Below are 23,013 nucleotides of genomic sequence, written 5' to 3'. Positions count from 1 at the left end.
TTAAATCAGTGCTGCAGATACAGCACTATGGATTGTTGTGCAATATGACAAGTAACCAAATGCTGTGAGTTGATATGCATTTTCTTCTATGTGATTTTGTCTTTTTCTTTTCTTTTACACCAATCTATGTCTAATCTTTGCAAAGTGAAGAACCAAAATCAATAAGCAGTCATCATGGGATAATTATATTTGTAGGATTTTTAAATCAATGTGTTGCAAAATATTAATTTCTAACAAAATAAGTCAAACACAAACACCCCTTTCTGGCTAATCCATACTTAATAAACCCTGTTTGAATATTTCTGTCTTCTCCATTTACAGGAACTTCACTTCATCATGATTTCTGTCAATATCCCAAATGGTGCTGTAACTAACAACTGATTTCATTATCTATTAAAGGAACAGTTAAGCATTCTGGGAAATCACATTCTTGCAGAAATTTAGAGGAGAGAATTTATAAGAGGCAGCAGCAATATTTTATGTTCAATACAGGACAAGCTAAATTATTTCAATTTAAAATGTCAAAATATAAATTGTTTACTAAGAAACAAAAGATTGAAAAGATTTGGCTTTATAAACTTAATAAAATACATTGAATGTTGTTTGGCATATACAAATTTGTTTGGGTCTGAAGTCACATCTGATCACGCAACTTCTGTAGTTTCATGAGTCCAAGTCCCTGGAATCAACACTAGTTTAACATAAACACCAAGTGTGTGTTGCTGCATCTTGAATTGCCTGGAGTGTGTGCGCCTCTTAATACAATAGATATGATGAGCAGTAGAGGTGCTTGAAGAGAAAGTCTGATTTGCTGTTTCCTCTTTTAGCATCAGCTATGACAGGTTAGCCACTATAAGACTTTTCCTCTCATTTTTTTTCTTGACTAATCAATAAATCAACTGCTAAGTTCATAAAATGTCACATCGTGGAAATCTTCAAAATATCACCCAAGCACCCTGAGATATTAGATGTGTAGTAATCAACTCACATGGCTTAAACAGAAGCACAATCATCAAACACAGCTAAATGAACAAACCTGTTCTGTCAAAGGCCTCCCACACCAACACAGCTGAGCCTCAATGAAACACATCACACTCATGTCTCCACCTTCTGTCTTCCTCTACAGAACGACATCTAACTCACTGGAGTCACTTCCAGACTCACTCTCCTCTATAATATCCTCCCCCAGCAGTGAGAGCGTTAACAGGGGGACGTGTTGCCTGCCAGACGAGCGCCTACCTTTTGACGGCTCTGTGCGCTTCGGCAGATCCAACGTGTCGTAGTTTTTGTCGTTCTCACCATTCTTTTTACCTGGGTAAGAGAGAGAGAGCAGGGAAGACGATGTCAGTGTCGTTTCGTGAGACGACTGGACTGTAAGGGAGAATGTTGTAGATACCGGGGTTAGACCGACATGGATTTAGAAGGCTGATGTCATTGCTTTTGAATCGTAAAGGTATTTTTTTGATAGTAAATGAAAAATAATAGCATTTTGAATAGCATCAACTTTCCAAATAAAACTATATAGAGGTTGTGCAAAATTATGAATTTTACATATCGGTCTAATCCAGGACTGTACTACACATCCATCAACTATAAAGCATGAACATTTGTATGTATACACAACACAGACAGCTAAAACATGGCATGAACAAACACACAGAAAACACACCATCTTCTGCCCTGGTGATAAAAACACACTATGAGCACAAGACTGTACACACATAGAGTATATATACACACTTTCTTTCCACACTCATACAAACACTTTTATAATGTGTATGATGGATAAAATACTTTGAATAATGCAGTGACTGTCTGAGGGTAAATGGAATGGGGGACGGTGGGTTGACTGGAGCACCAGCAGCTAATGGTCATCTTACATGCACATGAACATTCCCACGGGACAGGAAAGAGGTACACAGACATAAAGGCCGAGCCCTCAACGAGACAGAAGTGGAATTTATCTCCACTGAAGTTCAGGTAAGATGAAAGTGATGAGCCCCCACTTCCCTTCAGGAAACAAACTCATACATTTAAGTTGCCTGAATCAAGGATTCAGAATTAGTGTTTGAATGTAAAGTGAGGTATCAGTTCATTAGTGCCGTCCTCCAGTGAAAAGATTTATAATAGATCAATGCTTCATTAATATTATAGCTGAATCTGAATTAGGAATCATTCTATAGTGTTCATTTTGCGTTATTATTTTTTTGGTTCTAACGTATGTGCACTATGGGCCTCAAAGGGTGGTTATGCTTTCCCCTGGTCAGAAAGCAGATACCAATACTGTAACAAGCAGAAAATAACAATAATAATAAACTGTGCAGGAGCTAAACACATTTTACTGGGTCCAGCCTCAGTTAGGTACAGGTGCAGGTCCAAAAGAAGCAAACAAATGAAGCTGAGCTTTTGTTACACGCTATTTCGTTTCTTTTTTTCAGTGAGTACAACCTGAACAAAGTCTGAAGGCATTGCGGCAGGAGGGAACAGCTACTCCGACTCTGTCCACAAGTAACTGGCAAGTCCACAGCTGCAGGACAGCTGCTCATACCACCTCCATTCTTTAGACTACATCCATACCACTTCATTCGACTTGAAAACAATCTCTGTCCATGTGAGTGTTTTGGCTCCATGTCAGTTTTAATCTCCATTCATACTTAAACGCCTGAAAGTGCAAATCACGTGACCAGTAACATATACACAAGGATTGTCACCGATTTCTCAATAATAGCTTGTCTCCTACTCATGTAAATACTTGTATCATAGTAAAATGCGTCATTTAACTGCACAACAGCTGTTAGCAAAGAATGTCAGCAGCACTTGTAATAGATGATCCATGTTGTGTTCTACACTGACACTAATGCCAGTTGTTTTCCTCCTGAAGCAGGTCATGTGAAAAGAGACTAATCAATGAGCAAAGGCTACGTTATGACCAAAAAGCCCCATTAAGCAGAGTGTCTACAGCATTGTGTTCAAACATCTCTGTTTCTGTTCAGCTAGACTAAAACACTGTACCAGAGTTCTCAAACTAAAATGGTCCAGTGGCGTTTCCAAACCTCTGTTTCTGACTAAAACTGAAGCAGTGTGGACGCTCGGCATGTCTGTAACAGGGTTGATGCATTTTTAAATAATAATGTATTATGGATGTAGCTTAAGAGAGGCTAAGCTAATTAGATTCAGACTCAGCTTTATTGTTGATGTACACACTGTACACAACATGAGTGAAAAAAATGCTCACACAACTTTCACCATGAACGAGCACTTCAGAGCATTCCCCAAAATGTGAAACTATTTCACTAAAGGACCTTTTCAACTAGTGAAGAACTTTTTGTTGAGTATAACACGAACAACTTTAAATGTTTGCAGGGAAAACCTCAAATTTTGAGCATAGTGAGGTGTGACAAACACACACACACACACACACACACACACACACACACACACACACACACACACACTGGCAGGGCCTGCAGCAGAGCTTGACATTTATGCTTAAATACAACACAAAGGGATCAGAGATGAAGGGCTCTGGTTGGATACAGTCAGCAGCAGTTTTTCAGCACTGTTTGGGATTAGTTTTATCTTCAGTCTAAAAGGCTCAGTTCAATCACACATAGAGTCATAACAAATACAAACTTTGGGGTTCAGATTTCAAGTTTTAATTTCAACTCTATTACTGCATATTTGATTGGTTTGATTAGTCAAGCTCTACTTACCTCCTGACAAATGGACTTACCTCTTTTACCAAGTACGCTTTACCCTTCATTTACTTTCAAAGACTAAGGAACAACTAACGCTAATGAACTGTGAAGATTGGAGATGTGGGAGTCTATAATCGCTCAGTGCTACGGTACAGTAGGTGGGTATGGTGAGGGAATGTATGTGGAATGAGTGAAAAACCCAAGTTTTCGGAAGTCCTTGCAAGTTTTTCGGATTTTTGGAGGACACCCAAACCTACTTCTAACTATATTCTACCACACGGGGAGAGGAGGAGGAGGCAGAGCGAGGGGAGGAAGGATGGAGAGGAGGAGAACTGAAGTGAGAAGGGTTGAAGGAGGTCCACTCACCTTGATTAAACCATTCCTCTATAGTTAGCCAAGGAAGCAGCAGCAATGCCAAAAAACACAAAGCAGGGAGAAGAGAGAAGAGGCATGGTAAAAAAAGATGTGTGTGCTAAAGAAGAAGCTGTGCAATATATGTGAAGAGTTATCCACAAAAAAGTCATATTTTACTGAATATGGAGGGGTGGAAAAGGTGAAAGGAAAGGAGAAAAAGGCCGACAGAGAGAATTTCCGAAAGCGAAGAGAGGAAAAGGCAAAGAGTACTTTTGAGAAGAGACGAGAAGCCATTAGCAGTCCATAGGTGTTTTCTGAGAGGCATGTTCAAAGAGTTGGCATCAATAGGATGGATTTTTTAGAGAGAACGGAAGAACAGTCAGAAATATGAAGAGAGGCTAGTAAGGGAGAAAGAAGGAGAATAAAAAAGTAGAAATAAGGGAAAGACTGGAAAAGAGTGGAATTAGCATCCAGTTTGATCGAGACGGGCAGAACAGAGAGGAACAGTGAAACATCCACATAGAAATGTGTTCTTGTGTGTGTTCATTAAGATTACTGCGTGGGCAGAGACGTGCTCAAAGAAAAAACAAGTCAGACTGTTTATTAGCTAAAACAAAGCATGAGCGTGTGTTGATCATAATGTTGTGCTTTACACTCAAAGTGGCATTAAACTGAAGAGCAGGCCAAACATAGCCTACTTAAGGTAACAAATTACCCAGACTACTGCCGACGGTGTTGCTTAACTACCTGCCTCCACGCTCCTTTATAGCTGCGTCTAATGTTTCTATACCTGAGCCTCTTCCCTCACAGAATACCTTCAGGGTGTGCAGCAGCTCAACACAGTGCACAGCTCTGAGAGTATTCACGCGGTTAATTGGGTTCTTTATAAATCTGTGTACATGTAAGCTCCTGTGTTGTCCCTGACCCCCTGAACCCAAGGATTCTCCAGTGAGGCGTTAGAAGTCAAGGGTCAATGGCGGGTAGATCCACCTCATTGGCCGACTGATTAATAGCAGCCATTATTGTTTTACAGCGGGGCGATAACAGTGTCGTTTAGCTAACAGCCTGGGAGGATGCCGATTAAGACGCAGCTAACGGCACATCTGTTAAGTAGAGTGGGCAAAGACAAAATCCTCCTGGCGCAGCAGACGGCGACTTGATAGACATCAATTATGTAAGTCATTTAACAACATATTGAAGGTTAGAGGTCACAGTTACACAGTGGACTGCCTCATCTTCAATGTCTGCACTCACAAAACAATCTGAGATGTAGCTTCACCGGGCTCTGAAAGAGAGGGAGCTCGATGTAAAGATTTGATTATGAGAAGCCTTTCCTCAGAACTGTATGTATTTTACAACCTGTTCCAAAAACCAAGTATCACCTCAGGCAATTTATAGTTATTGTGGAATAAATATGATATTGTGATAAATTTATTCCTGACCACTAGGTGGCGATACTTCAACAATCTGTAAAATACCAGAGAGGAACATTGAGAGTTTGCTCCGGGAGCTACAGTGAGGTTTTTGTTATTTCTGGCACTTTCTCATTACATAATGCAATAAAATAATCGTTCATTAATCTTAATCGAGGTAAAAGTTTGAAATAATCTGGATACTGATTTGTCAATATCAAGAAGTCATATCGCCCAACCCTAATGTCTATGTAGTCTTGCTGTTTTAATATCGCTCTACTGTCTTTACATCTTACAGTGTTCAAAAGGTTAACACTAGGAAAATAAGGATAATGAAACATTTGCAACCATTTGCAAATCATTTTAGCCATAAATAAGAACTTGTATTGTTTTTTTTCTAATTGGTCCAAAGTTGCCTGTTGCACAATTGAAAGTCACCATTCAAACATTTTCTACTAATGTGTTTTATTGGAGAGAGAGAAATCTCACTTTGGAGTTTTATGAACGAATGATAGTGATTAATGGTGATTCTGTTTCTTGTGTCTCCCTCCTCACTCATTCCCACCTTTGGCCTTCTTGCCTCCAAAGCAGCCTGCATCATCCTTCTTCTTCCTCAGCGGTCCCGCTGAGCCGGGGGCCTGCGGTGCTGATGGGTCCTGGAACTGTTCAGCGCCTGGCACCTCTTTGTGGACATGGTAGGACAGGTTCCTCATAATACAAACACAGTTCTCCACGGACTAGGAGAAAAAAGACGCAGGGAAGTTAAAAGTAAAACTGCATGTGTGGTAACATGACGTCAGTCAATTCTATAGAAAAGACTCAGAACAGAGACCATGTACTGTACAGCTGTATGCAGCCTTAATATTAAATGGCATCAGTTTTAGTGGATGAATCATACGCTGTCTTACCTTATTGTCCATGTCCTTCTTCCCTACAGCTGATTGGAGAGCGTGCAGCAGGGCGTCCACCAATCCGTCACATTCTCTCAGTCTGCGCCGAGCCTCTGCTCCATCTGAGCTGACATTTCTAGAGAAGTCACAAACACACGCAGTGTGAAGCACAACATTAACACTTTAGGAAGACTTTAAGGGAAGTTTTGTGTTTACCATTCTGACTTTTGTCAAGTATACAATAACATTAATAATGGTATTAATAGCAACACACTTAATAATACAGCCCCTTCTATATGGGGTTGTAGTTCAATGTGCTTTATGACAAAGTAAAGAAACAAAAAAATAAAAATTGGCAAATTAAAACAGAAGCAAATATTACACAATAATACCAAGCAATCAAATTAATTAAAAACAAAAGCAACATACATATATACCGTATATACAGTAAAATATACTGTGGTATTTTAGTTTCTATTGATATATTAAACTGCAGTTTTTAAAAGTCAATATTCAAAACATTATCTTATATTTAAACAATAAACCCTTCAAATCTGACAATGCACTGTAATTTTCCATTTTCCACTCAAATTACAATGACTCCGAGTAGTATTGTTGTTCCTACAACAACTACTGTTACTATTACTTTATGTATAATGGCAATTTATTTTCAGTTCAAGGTTAATTCATTATCATTACAATCATACAAGGTATAAAATCAACGAAATATAAAAATCCATAATTTGTATATTACATTAGTATCATCTCAGGTTTAGGGATTCTCTAGAGAGCAAGAGTAAAATGGCAAGTATATAGACAATGAACAGCAGATAAAAAAGTCAGATATACATGTAAGTCTAAACCCACAATGTGATTTAGTGGGTTTGCATGTCACCCATGTCCTGTATCCTGTTTTTTTCCCTTTTAAGTATAATGAAAGAAATCCTGACTACTTTAGAAATAATCTAGGAATGAAAATGATGAACATAAATTTCATCTTTGGTATGAAGGGAAATGCCATGTGTGTTACATCAGCCAGCGCCCTGAGCACAGCAGAGCTGCTGCAGTCTTAGTGCGGCTGCCTGACTGACTGTGAAAGGCGAGGCTTTAAAGAGGGTTAAGGGAAAGCTGGGGCTCCCCGCTCCTCACCAGGGACTTCATTTATGAGGGCTTCCAACCCACATAATCCCATTAGCCGACCCCCAGTTAGTCCTGTGGAAGAGTGGCAGCCTTGCAGAGGTAAGCACAGCACTGTATTAACTGTATAGTGCTGTGTGGACTGTAACACATATCACATCCAACACTGTCACACACGTTGATGACTCGCTTCAACAACAAAGCGCACAACTGCACAGCCATACTGCACTATACTTAAAGAACATTAGAATAATCCTTCAGTCTGCACTCATTATTATTTTACATATACAAAGGGATATACAAGGCCACCTATTGACAAATAAAACTCTAAATACACATAGAAATACTGTATCTCTCTTACTTAACAACTTGTCATCTTCTTGGTTTAAGTATTTCTGCCTTTTGTCTATGAAGTGGAGACTACAGTCACATCAGTTTATCGGTTGGCTGATAAAAAACGCCTAAATGGCATGTCAGTATCAACATTTATATATAACATATGTACAGACAGGAAAACATATATTTTACAAAAAAAATGATGCAGTAAAGATGTGTATCTATGTTCACATTTGATCTTCTTTAGTGAAGTTCTATATATTTGGTTGCATTTGTTGTCATTTCATTTATAAACTACTTTTAAGAAAGTTTATCGTTAAGCTCACTTTTTTTTTTCATGAGGGTTTGATAATGACATCTTGAGAATCATTGCCAATTGTTTATGAGCTAATCTGTCTTTTTCAGAAACTTTATCAGCATCAGCCCCCAGAAATCCATACTAGTTTAACTAGTGGAATATAACCAACCTACAGCTCCTGCTAATTAAAACTCATATTCTGTGGAGACCTGGCAGACGGCACAGGCCATCTGTACACACTCATAAACCAAACCCATCCGTCTTCAGCTGTTAAAAAATGGTCACCACCTTCCCTTTAAAGTGATCCAGAGGAGCGCCGCCTTGGATTTATTTGACAGGATGTGTTATGGGGGCAGACTGACAGAAGAATTTTACTGTCAGCTGTTTCATTTCAGGGGAGCAGTTGTCTTTGTGGAGGGTTTATGGACGGTGAGTCTGTCAGTGCAGACATTTAAAGAAGCAGCGGTTGTGTCTTGACAAGTTGGTGTAGTATTCTGTTTTTAGTGTTGGCCGAGGTCTATAGATACTGATGATTACTGATACACCAGCAGTGTACCATCTGTTGTTGTAATGCTGCACTTCCTCTCCAGGAGAGTAAACCGCTAATGTTATCAAACCTGGAGAGCTGAGCTATTTGCATTCTCATCTTATTACATCAAGGCAAATTAAGTGTCTTAAAGCATGTGAAGAAGACATGTGCAGTATAAGTTATGTTGACGTGCAGATGAGCAAAAAAAATTGTGCAAATTGGATAAATGTGATTGTCTATTGAAACTAATGTCGCTTTTGTGATGAACGACACACTTACAGCACATCATGCATTGATTGTGTTTTCCACCTAGTGTTTAGTTACTTCAAGTATTGTGTTACCAATTGACTCCTCTGTCATTTATCTGATTTGAGCATTCAAGGCTAACATCTCCAGTACTTGTGGACTTCACTGTCACAGTTTCAGATTCAAAAACAGCAGATAACTTTGGAAATGACAAAATACCATGAAAAGACAGTTTTAAGAGAAACTAGGGCATTCTCTTTTCTGTGGTATCCAAGTGCAGAAACAGAAGGACATATTTCCTTGAAAGCACATGTACTTTTATCATTAACCAGCAAATAGTTAGATCTTTGTAAAAGAAAAAGTTTTTAGACAATTTTCTGTCTTTCTCTCTAATGACAGAAAGAGAAACTAACTAAAGCAATTTTTTTTGGCTTTACAACATTTCTTGCCTCATTATTTTTGGACTAGCGATGGTTGTGAGAAGAGAATACGTGCAGTTGCACATTCAGAGGTCCGTCTGTATCTGCACAAACACTAACAGCCTGTCACTGCGATCTGAATGTGTCTATAGTGTCTCTGCTTTATCAGATGAGGTGTGGGTGTGAAGGTCACTCAGAGTCATGTGGCCATCAGAGGACAATAGAGCAGCTGGGAGGAATAGACTGGAGCAGGACTGATGGAGACTGATTGAGATGGATGGAGACGCGGCTGACCTCTGCTATCGCACCGCAAGGTCAACGGCAACACTGAGAGACCATATGCTTACCCGAGGGGTTGGTATTGATTCTGCCTTCATTTCTTATTCTTGTTCAGATCCTTCTCATATCATTTGAGAAAATAATGTTTTCTTTTCTTAAACACGGTGGTTGAATAAAGAAGTGAACTAAAGTGCTCTAAGAAAAGTCAGGGGATCACACTGTAAACTGGATATGTGTACCAAATGTCACAGACAGAAAGATCAACATTGCCACAATTTCCACAAGGCATTGTTGAGATATCGCATTCGCGGCAACGTGACGGACTGACTGGAAAACATAACGCCTCCGGCCACTTTCCAGACTTCAGTGCATGTCTGAAAGCAGCTACTGTATTTCCATCTGGATGTGTTTGCTGATGGACGTCTTAACATGTGGTAATGTGTGATTCTGTAGCATTAACAAGGACTTTCCTGTCACGTTTGATAGATTCCCTCTCATATCGAATTATATAATTTTTGTGCAGTGATGTAATGCCCCTAAATTATTCTCATCTTCTGTTAAAATGCTACACACCAGTAAACCTTAGCTCTGATCAGGCATAGCTGACATCTCATGGACACTGCACATGTGCAAGCACTGATGCACATGGAAACGCAGCAGTTGATAATTGAGTCACAGCACATTTATTAAAAATCTATGCTCCTGAAAAGACAACCTGGGTGTTTGACTCCATCCCAACACACGCTCGAACACGTACACACAAACATTTCCTTCCACTGAGCCCACAGGGTAAACACTGTAAATAAACTGGCCTCTATCGACAGTGGGGACCTTTCCAATGAAACTATCCGTGCCTTTATTGAGGTGTAAACTGTGTCTCTGTTGGCACAAGTAAACAGATTCTCTTTGGCATCAGCGCTTTCTCCCCAGTGTACAAACCAAACCCTGCGTCTAAGCAACAGCGGGCTTGGTTACAGTTACCATGGAGACGCACTCTCGTCAGCAGTGCCTGCATCAAGGGTTGAGAGGATGAGAGCAGTAGAGAGATTTTGTGATGTGTGTCAGCACTGAGATGAGACTTCAGAGGTGATGACGTTTGGATTCAGTGTTTGGGGGAATATAGGTGAAAAGCATCCTGTCGAAGCGCACAAAAAGAAAGACGGAGAGTGTGATAGATAATGAAAGACGTAATGAGAGAAACAAGGAGAGAGAGGCTGGGAGAGCAGGTTTCCCACTGTGGCCCTGATGTATAATTCCACAACTTCTTTTTGACTTTCCTCAGTTATATCAGAGCGTTATCAAATATTCCCTCTCAGTTTGTTAATGATGATCTTCAACTCAGCAGAAAATGTTCTAAAATTACAAGCACATTTCCACACTTTGTCTCTGTAAGTTGGCCCCGTGATACGCTGGCCACCTGTGAACCCAGGGTGAACCCCACCTCTAGCCCAAAAGTGACCCTAAAAATCGGTATTGATAATGAATGGATGGATGAAATTCTGCATATTGCAAACCTATGATGACAAAAATGATGTTATGTTTTTGTTTTGGACATAAAGAAAATAAAGTGACCACACAAAGTCTAAACGAAGCGTCATTAACACAGTCGCAGATGCTTTGAGAACTCAGTGGTGCTCATGGGTAAACTCACAGCACCAATAGGGGAACATTGAAATGTCCTGATGGTATTGGAAGAAAAGAAATCGATAAATAGAGGAAAGGACGTTTGATCTTATTCAGCTTCCTTTCACCCAGGGCACACTGCCTGTGAGAGCGGTGCATGACAACTGCGCCGCTGATCTGCTGCATGTCCTGGTCATCTGTTGTTCACACAGGGAGCACGTCTGCTACTGCAGCAGAGCTGCAATATGACGTTTCTGGTATGATTACTGTATTTCCTTGAGTAAAAGTCTAGCTAAACATACATATTAATGCCAGAAATCTACAGTATGAAACCATGCATCTTCTGGTCCTGCAATAACCTTCTTAAAACAAACAAATGGATTCAATCGACAGAAATGCGAGACTGCTTTTACTTTGAAAGGGTACAGGAAGTGTTATATTTTGTGACATATTTGACAGATGTGCAGTGAAGCTGAAGCTGAACAGTTATATTACAGAGCCGCCAGATCCATGTGCTTCACGCTGTGATCTAAGATCTTCCAAAAAGCACTTGCTGGTGTCTGTCCTAGGTCGAGGCTGGTAACTCAGGGTGACCAGGCTTTTGCCATCAGGGCACAGAGGCTCTAAGCAGAATAGACTTGTCACCATTTACTTCTTTTTTTAAATCATTCCATAAACAAAGTTTAAAGTGAAAGCCTTTTAATACCTGATTTTCATCTTTTTGTTTTCCTTTGTCCTGTTATCACCAGATATCACTTTGTAACCTTTTTTAGATGACTGCTATACAGTTATAAGTTTTATTATTTGTATTCTTTAGTTTTCCACTCTTAATTGGAGCAGTTTTTACTCGGAAACTGATGAACCTAATAATATATACTGATGTAGATCTGCAGGGCAGTATACTGCAGCAGGGCAGCACTTTCCTGCATGCAAAAAGGTTCAGGCTGAACAATTACAATGCATGGTTCCTCTCTTATTTCAGCCAAGTGCAGTGTGACCGGTGTGCAAAGAGCATCAGTGCCTGAACAATTGTCTTCTTTCACAGTATGTGTATGTACGGGGTTTAGGCGAAGGTCAATTCCAGCTATTATCTCAGACGACAGCCCTTCAGCAGACCTTCGGTTTTAAAATAAATGGACTGGAAAGGGTCGCCTGAAAGGCCACGCGAGTCACACCACTTTAACAGCGAGGTATGTCGATGGAGAGGTTTACACCATTGTGGATGTCTGACCTAAACACAACTGAAGGTTTTAGATACTGTCATTGAGAACAGAAGAGTGTGACACAGTCATTTGAGGTTCAGTGATGGGATGACTGTAGCTCACTCAGAGGTTAATGATTCTCATCCCGGTCAATGTTTGGATGTCGTCTTAGCAACAAGAAGAAGAGCACAATCCTAAAATACTAAACAAATATACTGACGAGTCATGAGGCAATAATTTGCTCTGTGGACTCAAATTATCTTCACTTACCCTCAACAAGCTTGAGACTGAAGTCATTTGTGTGATTATTTAATTGTTACTTAGCTTGCAGCTAATGTTGCTCATTGGCCCCATGATGGAGGTGTCACAGAGTAACGCAGAGAGACATTTACTAATGTCATAAACAGTTTTATGAGTCATCCAGAAAACCAACCACACATACACAACATGACAGGAAGAACTGTGCATCTGACATATTTCAGAAATGTGACACTGTCTCACGGTTAAGAGATACAGTCTCATATATGTCACACCTGTCCCCCGCTACAACTGCTATCACAGTGAAAACACTCTTTAAAGACCATTTGTGTGTTCAAGCTCTCAACTATAAACTCCAGGATGATCTCTGTAAAGTAGAATAAACTTTAACCTCAATAAATCGTCCACCTGTCTCTACAATTTAGCCTAATATCTGTCTGGGTCCTTCCTGTTTAAAAGTAGCTTTGTCCAACAGCCTGATGTCCAGTAGACAGGTTTACATCTATGTAATAAAGGCAGCCAATACTTTTTCATACCTGTTATTATGTTATATGTTGAACCTCTTGTGTGAATTGATAATTTATGTGCTTTTTTGTTGAAATTCCCAGTGTAGACTGAAACTGTAAAATGTCATAATCAGGGCACATTCTGTGCAGGGCTGAGACTAATGATTATTTTCATTATCATTTATTTTGTCAATTTTACAATATAGCACCAAATCGTAATATTCTTTTCCTCAAGGTATTTTTCAGAGTCAGGATTAGACCCTAGAATATTAAACACAGAAACTCAAGAGTATAATTGATCAATTAATCTATTTGGCTGCAAATTGCAAGAGAATAATAAAAAATGATTACTTAAATTGTTTTGAAGCGTAATGTGAAATAGTTAAACAGTTTGTTTTATCCAACCATCAATCCAGAGATGTAGACCTAATTGTCAATTATTCCAAAAAGTAATCAAATCCTGATTGCTTGGCGAGAGTATAGCTCTGAATATGCCTTTAACAAAATCCACTCCAAAAGGGAATAGGTTATTCCTTGGCACAACCCTAAACCACCTTTCCACTAAGTTTCAATAAAATCAGTTTAGAAGTTTTTTTAATCCTGCTAACAGACAAACCGCAATGAAAACATAACCTCATACAAGGTACTTTTTTATTTCTCCACCGAATTTATCTGATTTCTCAACTTTCCATGCCTGTAATACATGTCTCAAATATCCACGACTTAAAATATAAACAATACTGGCTAATGAATAAATAAATGCTAAATCAAACCTTGTTAAGACTCTATTAATAGATTTATGAAATACCTTTAAACTAAACCAACCTGAGGCAGCCGGAGGTGTTCTTGAAGACGGTGGTCCACTCTGCATCGCGCGGCTTCGAGTCCTCGTTGGGCTCGTGCTCCCACCCTGAGTGGGGAATAATGACCTCGTTGGTCACAGTCTGCAGGCCGTGGTTGATGATCACCATCTTCAGGGGTTCATAGGACGACAGATTCCACAGGGTTCCTGTCGGGAAACAGAGGTGGAACAAGAATTATAGTTCAATTCGGACGATAGTGAGAAGCAGACAGAAACAGGCAGTACGCACAAGGAATGAGAGAATGAAAGTGATATTGATAAATTGTAATGACAGCTGTACAGCAGCCAAACATATTGCAGCACAGACTGTAATAAAACCATTTTAGACTGGCACTAAACCAAATTTGAAAAAGAAAATGGAGCAAAATTGGTTGTTGATTTGCCAGACACGATATGAACTCCACATACAAAACATCATTGTCATACTTTTATTATCCTCCCAAGAGAGCGCAGCTGAGCAGCACTGTGTTGTAATCAATACTGACTTCATATCAGCCACATGACTCTGAGCATAATAATGCCAGAGGGATAGTGAGGTTACATCAATCTTATGATGCGTTGTCTTTTCCTAACTGGTGCATTAACACAACATTTATATTTTGTAGATACACTGTGTGCATATATAGGATCATTGATACTGTAACTATAACAGCTTTTCTGTTAACTTAAACTACACAACTCCATTCTCTCCCAAACAATCCAAGCAGAAGCAAGAACATTTTCTATTTACCTGCACCTCTCTACAACAGGCTGCCTATTTTATATGTCTGCAAAACAACAGGTAATCCAAAGTGAGCTGCGTGTGTGCATCCTGAGGATTCACAAGAAGAGAGGCAGGGAGACAGACTAAGCAGAGAGGAGGCCATTTCTGGCAGCATAGCCAACCCAAACAAAAATGAAATGCTGCGTTAAAGCATCAGATGATCTGGGACTCAAAGGCTGTGGAGCGAGGCTTCCAGTCAGAGGAGAAAGTAACTGTCACAGCAATAATTTAACAAAAACAGTTTAGACCAGGTTTGACAAGGGTCTGAGTTTCTGCCTTTATTAACACACCCCTCGGGTGTCTGAGACCCAAATGTGTCCTCAACGAATCTAGAGATCTGCTCACGAAAACCACATTAAGAGAAGGTCTGGAACGCATGTGGCCACATTCTTTTCACTTCGACACAAATGCATCTTGGGTGACATATACGAAGCAGCTCTGCCTCCTCCGCTGACATCTCTGACCTGCTGAAGTTTCACAATCAAATCAATTTTCGTTTCTCTGTGTCCATATGTTTATTTGTTTGTGCTCAGTGCCACAATGTAATCACTGACCACCACAGAATGATGCATTCATTCTTTCAGTACCTCCTGACTTTGTGTGACACACACACACACACACACACACACACACACACACACACACACACACACACACACACACACACACACACATTTGGATATGAAAACACCCTGTTAAGGTTCTGGTAAGGTCATGGTTTGGTTCAGTTTACAAAAAGATCCTGTTTGGGTTCAAACCTACTTCCTAAAGGTTATGGGACCATCGTCGTTGTCATGGTTACAATAATAAACACAGTGTTAAGAAAACAACAGGGACTATCAGTTTCACACAGGAAATGAACGGCAGTCACTCGTTCCAATGTCCCTTGTTTTGTCTCAACCAAAAACCCAAAACCTCTCGCTAACATGGACTGTTATACTGTGGGTCATAATCTATATTGTGGGTCACAATCAGTTGCTGGCAGGTTTATAGGGTGCATCAGGATGATACTCTGAGTTTACGTTTAAAGATTTAGGGCTTAAATTACTTGTCTTAGTTCTATTTAGTTAAGAATTACAGCAGAAGTTTTGGGGGATGCATACAGGAGGTATAATGTTGCTGTGGATTCTTGTGTGAGGTATGCTGAGTGCTACGACTTACATTTTGGTCAAATGGCACCATTAAAAGTTAATATTAACTATGGATGTAAACATCACATTCACTGGATTACTTTGACAGTGAAAGAAACCTCAAGACGTGATGATTCTCACACTGGTTCTGGATATATAAGACCTCGTATGCCTTTTCAGTCCCTTTCTAGACGTTTACTCCTCATGAACATCCAAGTTAATTCTATTGTGTGAAAGTGTCGCACAGAATCCAAAAATGTATGCATCATATCCATTTCCTTGATTTGATCAGGTTTTGAATCAAGGAGTATGATTTTCGAGGCAAATTGTGGTAATTTGGTGTTTTTATTTTATATTTGTACTTAATTAAACTCTCCGTGTGTGATACACTACTGCTGTCTGTAGTTGTGGACTGTGTTTGAGTCAGTCGGCCAACCTACTATAAATCTCCAGTGTTTTTAGACCTCCAGCATACTCCCTCACCCCCAACGCATCCCTTTAACTCTCCCAAGCTCCCCTGGGGAGCTGAAAACAAGGAGCTGGAGCAAATTTTCCACGCACACATTCAAATTGGCACGACCACACTTAAGTAGTCAAAGACACATGCACTGTGCATATTTTAGAAATGCACTGGTGCGCACACATGTACAGACACCCCCAGTCTGTGATTCCCACTTGCCAGACAATAACAGACCATCAGCGGAGCAGTGAAACTGTCATTCTTCCTCACTCTGTTCTATAAAACGGTTTCTGTACATTTTCCAGACGGTCAATATTTCCTCTGTTAAATCACACAGACAAAAAGTCTCAGCAGACAGGCCCGCTCTAAAAATAACTCCAGTCCTTCTGGTGTGTTTGTGCCTGGAGAAAACTGGATTCCTATGCCAAGCGTTGACAAAAAGAAAAAAAAAAAAACTCATTAGGCTAATCCACAAACTGTCTGGATGCAGTTTATGTCGTCTCTCTTTATCACATCTCTACAGTGAGTGAAATATCAAACTAATCAGAAAAACTGCACCTCCATTCCCGGAACTCTCACAGCTTTCTTAGAAAAGGAGGCGACCAGCATCTCACTGGAAGGCTGTAACATGTGAGAGCTGAGCTGTGGCTCCATGCGAGTCCACACGCACACACAAATCCCAGGTGTGATGCAGGATATTGAAGAGACCCCGAAGCCTCAGGCCAAACACATCATATTTATGGGACTTTAAAAGAGCTTGTGCGGGGAGTGATGTAACATTTTGGACAGTGTGGATGTTCTGCTGTAATGTGACTAAATCCTTGTATTTTTTACAGAAGTCTATCACTCACTGCACTTGATTTCCTGAGAGGAAACACTGCCACAGACTACTTTCCCAGCAAAATGTCCCAGAAGCACAAGGCAACCAATATTCAGGTAATTACATTGTTGAATGAAGGCTGCTTTGATTTTGTGCTTCAGGCGTTTGCTGTACATTTCTAAATTCAAAATTGATTTCTTTATTTAGAAGCACAAAATTGGACGAAGACATGCTCAGTTGTTATTTAAACCTTGATGTTCTTCCATCAGCATAACTGAAACTCTGACTAAACAAATTGCAGCAGAACATGTTAGTTTTCTGCCTATACTGCATATGGTCCTGTATTTATGGTTTAACCCACATGTGTTTCTGTGTATAGATTTTATTTCAGTTTGGGATATAGCTTGTGTTAGCTTCATGTAGACCTTATAATATCGTCTACTCTTTGCACACGTAGGTGCTTTTGGTTGAAAATAATTAAGCAGCTCACACAAGTGTTAGTCCAAAAAAGACTCTCCACTGAATGAAGCTTTGCACATTGATCTCACGTCAACAGATACTTGTACAAAACCCTCTAACAAATAAGAATAGTCCAATGCTGAAGTTGTGTTAAGATGTATTGCTCTAACAACAGTTTTCATACAAGTTGTTTAATGCACTGTGAAATAAGAAAAAAAATACATTAATCATTAATATTGGGTTTAAAAATAAGTTCTTGCAGCAATTAAAGACATAATTAAACTTGATGTGTGAAAATGTAGCAGTACAGTTCAGTATATTTTAATTTCAACAGAAGAGAGAGACAGTGTGACACTATTGACATTTATTAATTTAGTGCTAACGAATTACTCGGCACAATTATTCTCAAGTAGAAAAGTTAATAATATGGTTTTCTTCAAAGGAGAACGGTGGTACAGTGGTTAGCACTGTTGACTCATTGCATAAACGCTCTGGGTTCAAACGGCTGGGGTCTCACTGTGTGCAGTTTGCAAGTTCTCCCTATGTCTCTTTGAGGTTTCTCTGTGTGAGTTCAGTCCCATGTCCTCCCACAGTCCAAAACATGTAGATTTGATTAATTGGAAATTGCTGGTAGGAGTTGATGTGAGAGTGAACCATTGTCTTTGCATGTTACTTAGCTATGGTGCTATGGGCCTGGATTGTCAGGGGACACATGACACATGGAGCTTCTGTCATTCATGTTAGAAGCCGTCTTTTCTCGTCAATGTTGTAAATATTATTATTTTAGAGACGTGCTCTGTTAAACGTGACATCTATTGCACTTCTGTACATCCTGGGAGACGGATCCCTCACAGGTGGTTCTCTCTGAAGTTTTCTTGGGGTTTTTTTTTTTTTTTTTTTTTCCTCACCTCGTCGAGGGTTAAGGGCAGCCAATGTCAAACCTTGTGAAGTCCTAGAGGCAAATTGTGATTTGTGAATATGGGCTATACAAACAAATTTAGATTGATTCATTGATGTCTGGCCTGCGATATGCTGCCGACCTCTCCAGGATGTGCCCCGCCTCTCATCCAATGTCAGCTGGGATTGGCTCCTGTGCCCCCACAGCAGCTAAAGTATAAGTGGTATAGATAATGGATGTGTTCACAGAGCAAAATATCTATTTTAGGGGGAAAAAACACATCTTTGGTACTTATTGCTCCCCATCTGAATTTAATTTACCACAGTGGTTTTTAAAAAATCTTTTATGATATTCAGCTCTCACAAATTTTTATCTCTTCGTAAATCATCCGCCTCATCTATGGCGCATATTTCTTCCACCCTCTTTTACTTCACAAGGTCAATTTTGTCATTCATTCCAACCAAATGCAAGAGAGCGGGTGAGAGTAAGTATCATGAATCTCATTAACGACAAATGTGCTCTTGTGGTGTGTGCGTCCTCTGTTACGATGACAGCTAGCTAACATTCACGCCTGCCTGCCAGGCGGACAGCTTGATTGCCCCCACTGATGCTGTCATAGGCATCACTTTCATATGTGACAAGCAACATTGAAACACGCAGTAAACACACACAGGGGAAGTTAGCAGTGTGAGCTTAAGGGAAGATAAGCTATGCAGAAAGTAGAAACTGAAATGTGTTTTTTTTCGCCGTACACTGAGTTGGAAATATTCAGCACATGGGAAATAATTTATGAGTGCTTTTGAGTGCAGCATATTTTCTGCAGAGGACAGACAAATAAACAGGGCATTAATAAAACACAAAATAACTTATCATTGAGTTGTGCGAAAATAAAATCTTAAGCATGGCTGGAAGTGTATTTCTGAATATAACACATAAAAGCATCCATCTATGACTTGTCTTGTCAAGGCCAGCGCCTGATAGAAAAAGCTGTTAACAGGGCCTCATGCAAACCTCAGTTCTCCGCTGTAACAGAAGACACCTGAGCACTGACACACAGCTCCTCCTCTCCTGTCCCTCTGGGCTGTCCACCATTACCTCCAGTACTCCTGCTGAGCCACTGCTCAGGCTGAGGAAATCACTCAGCTCTACACGGATCTCATATGCCAGAGGGGAGGAAAAAGACATGCCTTTGCCGTATCTGCCATTTATCAAAACAAAAAGTCTTTACACGAAATAATAATGTGACATTTATGATAGTAATTATTGACTCAATGACTGATCTAAACATCTTTATCTTTGTATCATTTTTTGCCATATCGTTCAGCCCGCCTCTAAAAGTCTACTACTACACAGCTCTGTTAGAAATTAACATCAGTCACCACCTCACACTTCTGAAAAAAATGGATATATAAAAATCTCAAAATATAACAAGAATAACTGATGTACACAGTTATATTTTTCAAATGTGGGTTTATAATGTATGGTTAGGTATGCACTTTACATTGTCATGTAGGAAATAATAAAAATCTAATTTAAAATAGTGGGTTGGAGACCATTAGACCAATACAACTTAAAGTCCAGAAATGGATGTAAAGAAGGAAGATCAGAAACCTGGAAAACTCATTGACAGACTACAGCTGCTCACTGGTGAATCTGCCTTCTTATTCCAAATCAAAATAATTTCCTTTTATTTACTTCTTCTTTTATAATTCAGTAAAAGTGGTCAGCCTGTTTCAGAGTGTGCAGTCATGGTGGTGAAAATGCTTTGCTCTGCGTTATGGCATTGTTTCATTTTGTATCTCCAGGTTTCCTAACTCCCAAGTTTCTTATCTAATAAAGTCGAGATTCTCAGCAGGGCCATAAATACCAAATTTCGAGACTTTACCATGACCTTCTGTAACTAAGCGTGGCTGCCCCCAGTATCCGAAAAAGTTTCTTCCTCTCTGGTTTATTAATGTTGTTTATCAGCGGAGAAAAGTTCTGAAGGGGTAAACAGTCTGCTTGAGCTGATCGTAAAAGAAACTGCGTGTAATGAAATAAATCTGCAAACAAATGGTGAAATATGTTGAGATATATTCCTGTAAACAGAACCCATTCATCTATAAAACTATATCCTGCTAAGCCTGAATTTACATAAGAAGGAGAATGTGTAGAGAGGAAAACATTTGATCTGATATGTGTGAAGCAACAGTCTTTTTACTGTGATTTGCTTTTTGTTTCTTTGTCTTAAATCCAATTCAGCCGCAGGGCGAGTTGAACATGTAAATTATTACCTTCCTCTTCAATCATTTTCTGCCACAAACAGGCAGATTTGATTCATCACATTTTTGTCGGAGCTGTTGTCAGACTTAACCTAACAATGCTCAGATCAAAACCATGTGTGTATTTGTCAAAGTAAATGTCACAAGATGTGAGTGTAAACCACATCTTACGTTCTGTTCTTCATCCTGACATCCTCCCTCTCTCTCTGATACCTGATGTGAGCACTGGAGGGACTGGGACAGGGACAGGGAACAGGACTGGAGCTGTGGCTACGGCTAATTAAATTTTCCAGGCACCACTGGCAAGCATGTTGCTCTTCAAGCAGGGCTATTAACTTAGTTCTGCCCATTACCGTTCTCCTCCTCCGTTCTCTCCTTCTCCTCCTCACCACTTATGCCATCCATCACACTCTCAGTGGTAAAGACAAAGGGTGAGATGGTTCGTGAAAAAAAATCTCACATTGGAGAGACACAAAAGGAGGAAGTGAGGGGCGAGGTCTCAGTAAGTGGACTGACTCTGTTCAACGCTACAGCAGGCGTCCACTAGTAAGATTTAAATATTGTGTGTGTGTGTATTGGGGACTACAAGGCAGGAGTCTGATGTCAATCTTCACTATATTCTGCTTTAATATAAGGATCATGTTCTTAAGTGTGAGTTACCTGCTCACACTTAAGAACATGAGTTAAGTGTGAGTTACCTGCAGTAAATGTATATGGACATGTATATGTATTTGTGTATATATATGTGTATGTGCATGGAAGGAATATACACTGTGTACTGAGACTGAGTTGAGACCTGAACACTGAACCCAGACGATGCAGTCCCTCAACAATCTAATCAGGTCTCGTCATGTCAGGAACTTGATGGATGTGATGCAGTTTGTTTGATCACGTACTTACTGACAACTCATTGATCACTGCTGTGTTTGTTTTGTGTTAGATTAATTGGCAAATGTAAGAATATAATAAAGAAGGCTAATTTTAATTAAATTAAATGTGTATTCCCTGGATTTAAGAATGCTGAGATTTAGATGTAAATACAGTAGAGTACAGTAATCACTGTTCTTCCCTGTCCTTGCAATGCCCTGTAAGAAAACACTGCCAACAGCTAAGTGGTGATTTACAAGTGGAGGCTGTGTCCGCTGCTCCACATCCACAAATTTAGCAACAAGCATCCTGTCAAGTGGGCAAGAAAAGCCTGCTCGGTTTTTGGAGCATTTCTGGGTCAAATGAAAAATATGACAAAATCTGTATCCTTTATTGGGTTTAGTTCTGTCCACTTAGATTTCAACTCAAAAAAACATTTTCACATCTGCCTTGAGATTCACTAATGTGTCAGATAAATCCTTTTTTCTCTCAATATTTTGACTTGTCTTAGACGTCATTAAGATCACGAACAATAACTCTCATTAAGTGTTTCAGTGAGACATTCAAGAAAGCCTGCAGGGAAAACACCAGAGGTCAGGAATCAGGAAACCCAAAGTAATTACTGAAAGATGTTATTAGTTAAACCATAGCTTTTCCTGCTGTGACTGTGTATAGTCTGTTTCTATAGAGGTGATTGAGAGGGTTTGGTCTGCAATGATTACACCAGTAGAGTTATGATCACAAACAATACCTCTACTGCTGTAAAAACATACAGGCACAATCTTTGCACTGTTCTCCCAACTCTATGTTACAATGTTTAATATTATAGATGTCAGTAATATTAAAAGCTACACTGATCAATATTTTTACATCAACAATGGATGCAACAACTGTTTTGCACAACTGAACTATCAGTTTCCCCCAAGTGGTGACAAATATCAAATGATGTAGATCATTTTAAAATGATCTGAGGTGAGTACATAATACCATTTGCTTGTTGCTCAGCAACTAAGGAAAAAACCTAGATACAGACATAGACATGTGTCTAGACACCATCACTCTGCCAACTTGCACTATGTGCATTTGTCATCCAAACTATGAAGGTGTGCAGCAAGCACCTGTCTTGACTGGCAGTCCACAAGACTTAGACATCTCCTGCAGGAGAAACAGGAGACAAATCCGCTTAATAATCTACATTTCCACAGAGGGAATTGCTCGAGGGCACAAACAGCCCAGAGCCTACCGAGGGAGAAAATAGAATTACTCTGAACGGTACAAAGCTCTAAAAATATGAACCACTGGTCTG

General features: G+C 39.7%; 1 protein-coding gene across 17 annotated transcripts in view; it reads right to left on the bottom strand.

The window, feature by feature from the left end:
- Positions 1 to 23,013, bottom strand: part of arvcfb (ARVCF delta catenin family member b) — a 217,629-nt gene that overhangs the window by 40,887 nt on the left and 153,729 nt on the right. For 9 of the 17 annotated variants that reach the window (XM_069524207.1, XM_069524214.1, XM_069524208.1 and 6 more), the window contains 5 exons: positions 14,013 to 14,196; positions 6,373 to 6,490; positions 6,030 to 6,201; positions 4,065 to 4,082; positions 1,240 to 1,311 (listed from right to left, as the gene is read on the bottom strand). In XM_069524207.1, the coding sequence (XP_069380308.1) occupies positions 1,240 to 1,311; positions 4,065 to 4,082; positions 6,030 to 6,201; positions 6,373 to 6,490; positions 14,013 to 14,196 (564 nt within the window). The remainder of the gene's footprint in view (positions 1 to 1,239; positions 1,312 to 4,064; positions 4,083 to 6,029; positions 6,202 to 6,372; positions 6,491 to 14,012; positions 14,197 to 23,013) is intronic. The other 8 variants (XM_069524209.1, XM_069524211.1, XM_069524216.1 and 5 more) reach the window with 2 other exon arrangements.

Source organism: Paralichthys olivaceus, chromosome 4, assembly GCF_024713975.1.
Source record: "Paralichthys olivaceus isolate ysfri-2021 chromosome 4, ASM2471397v2, whole genome shotgun sequence".
In the NCBI taxonomy this organism is placed as follows: domain Eukaryota; kingdom Metazoa; phylum Chordata; class Actinopteri; order Pleuronectiformes; family Paralichthyidae; genus Paralichthys; species Paralichthys olivaceus.
This window is presented reverse-complemented; position numbering and strand designations above follow the sequence as displayed.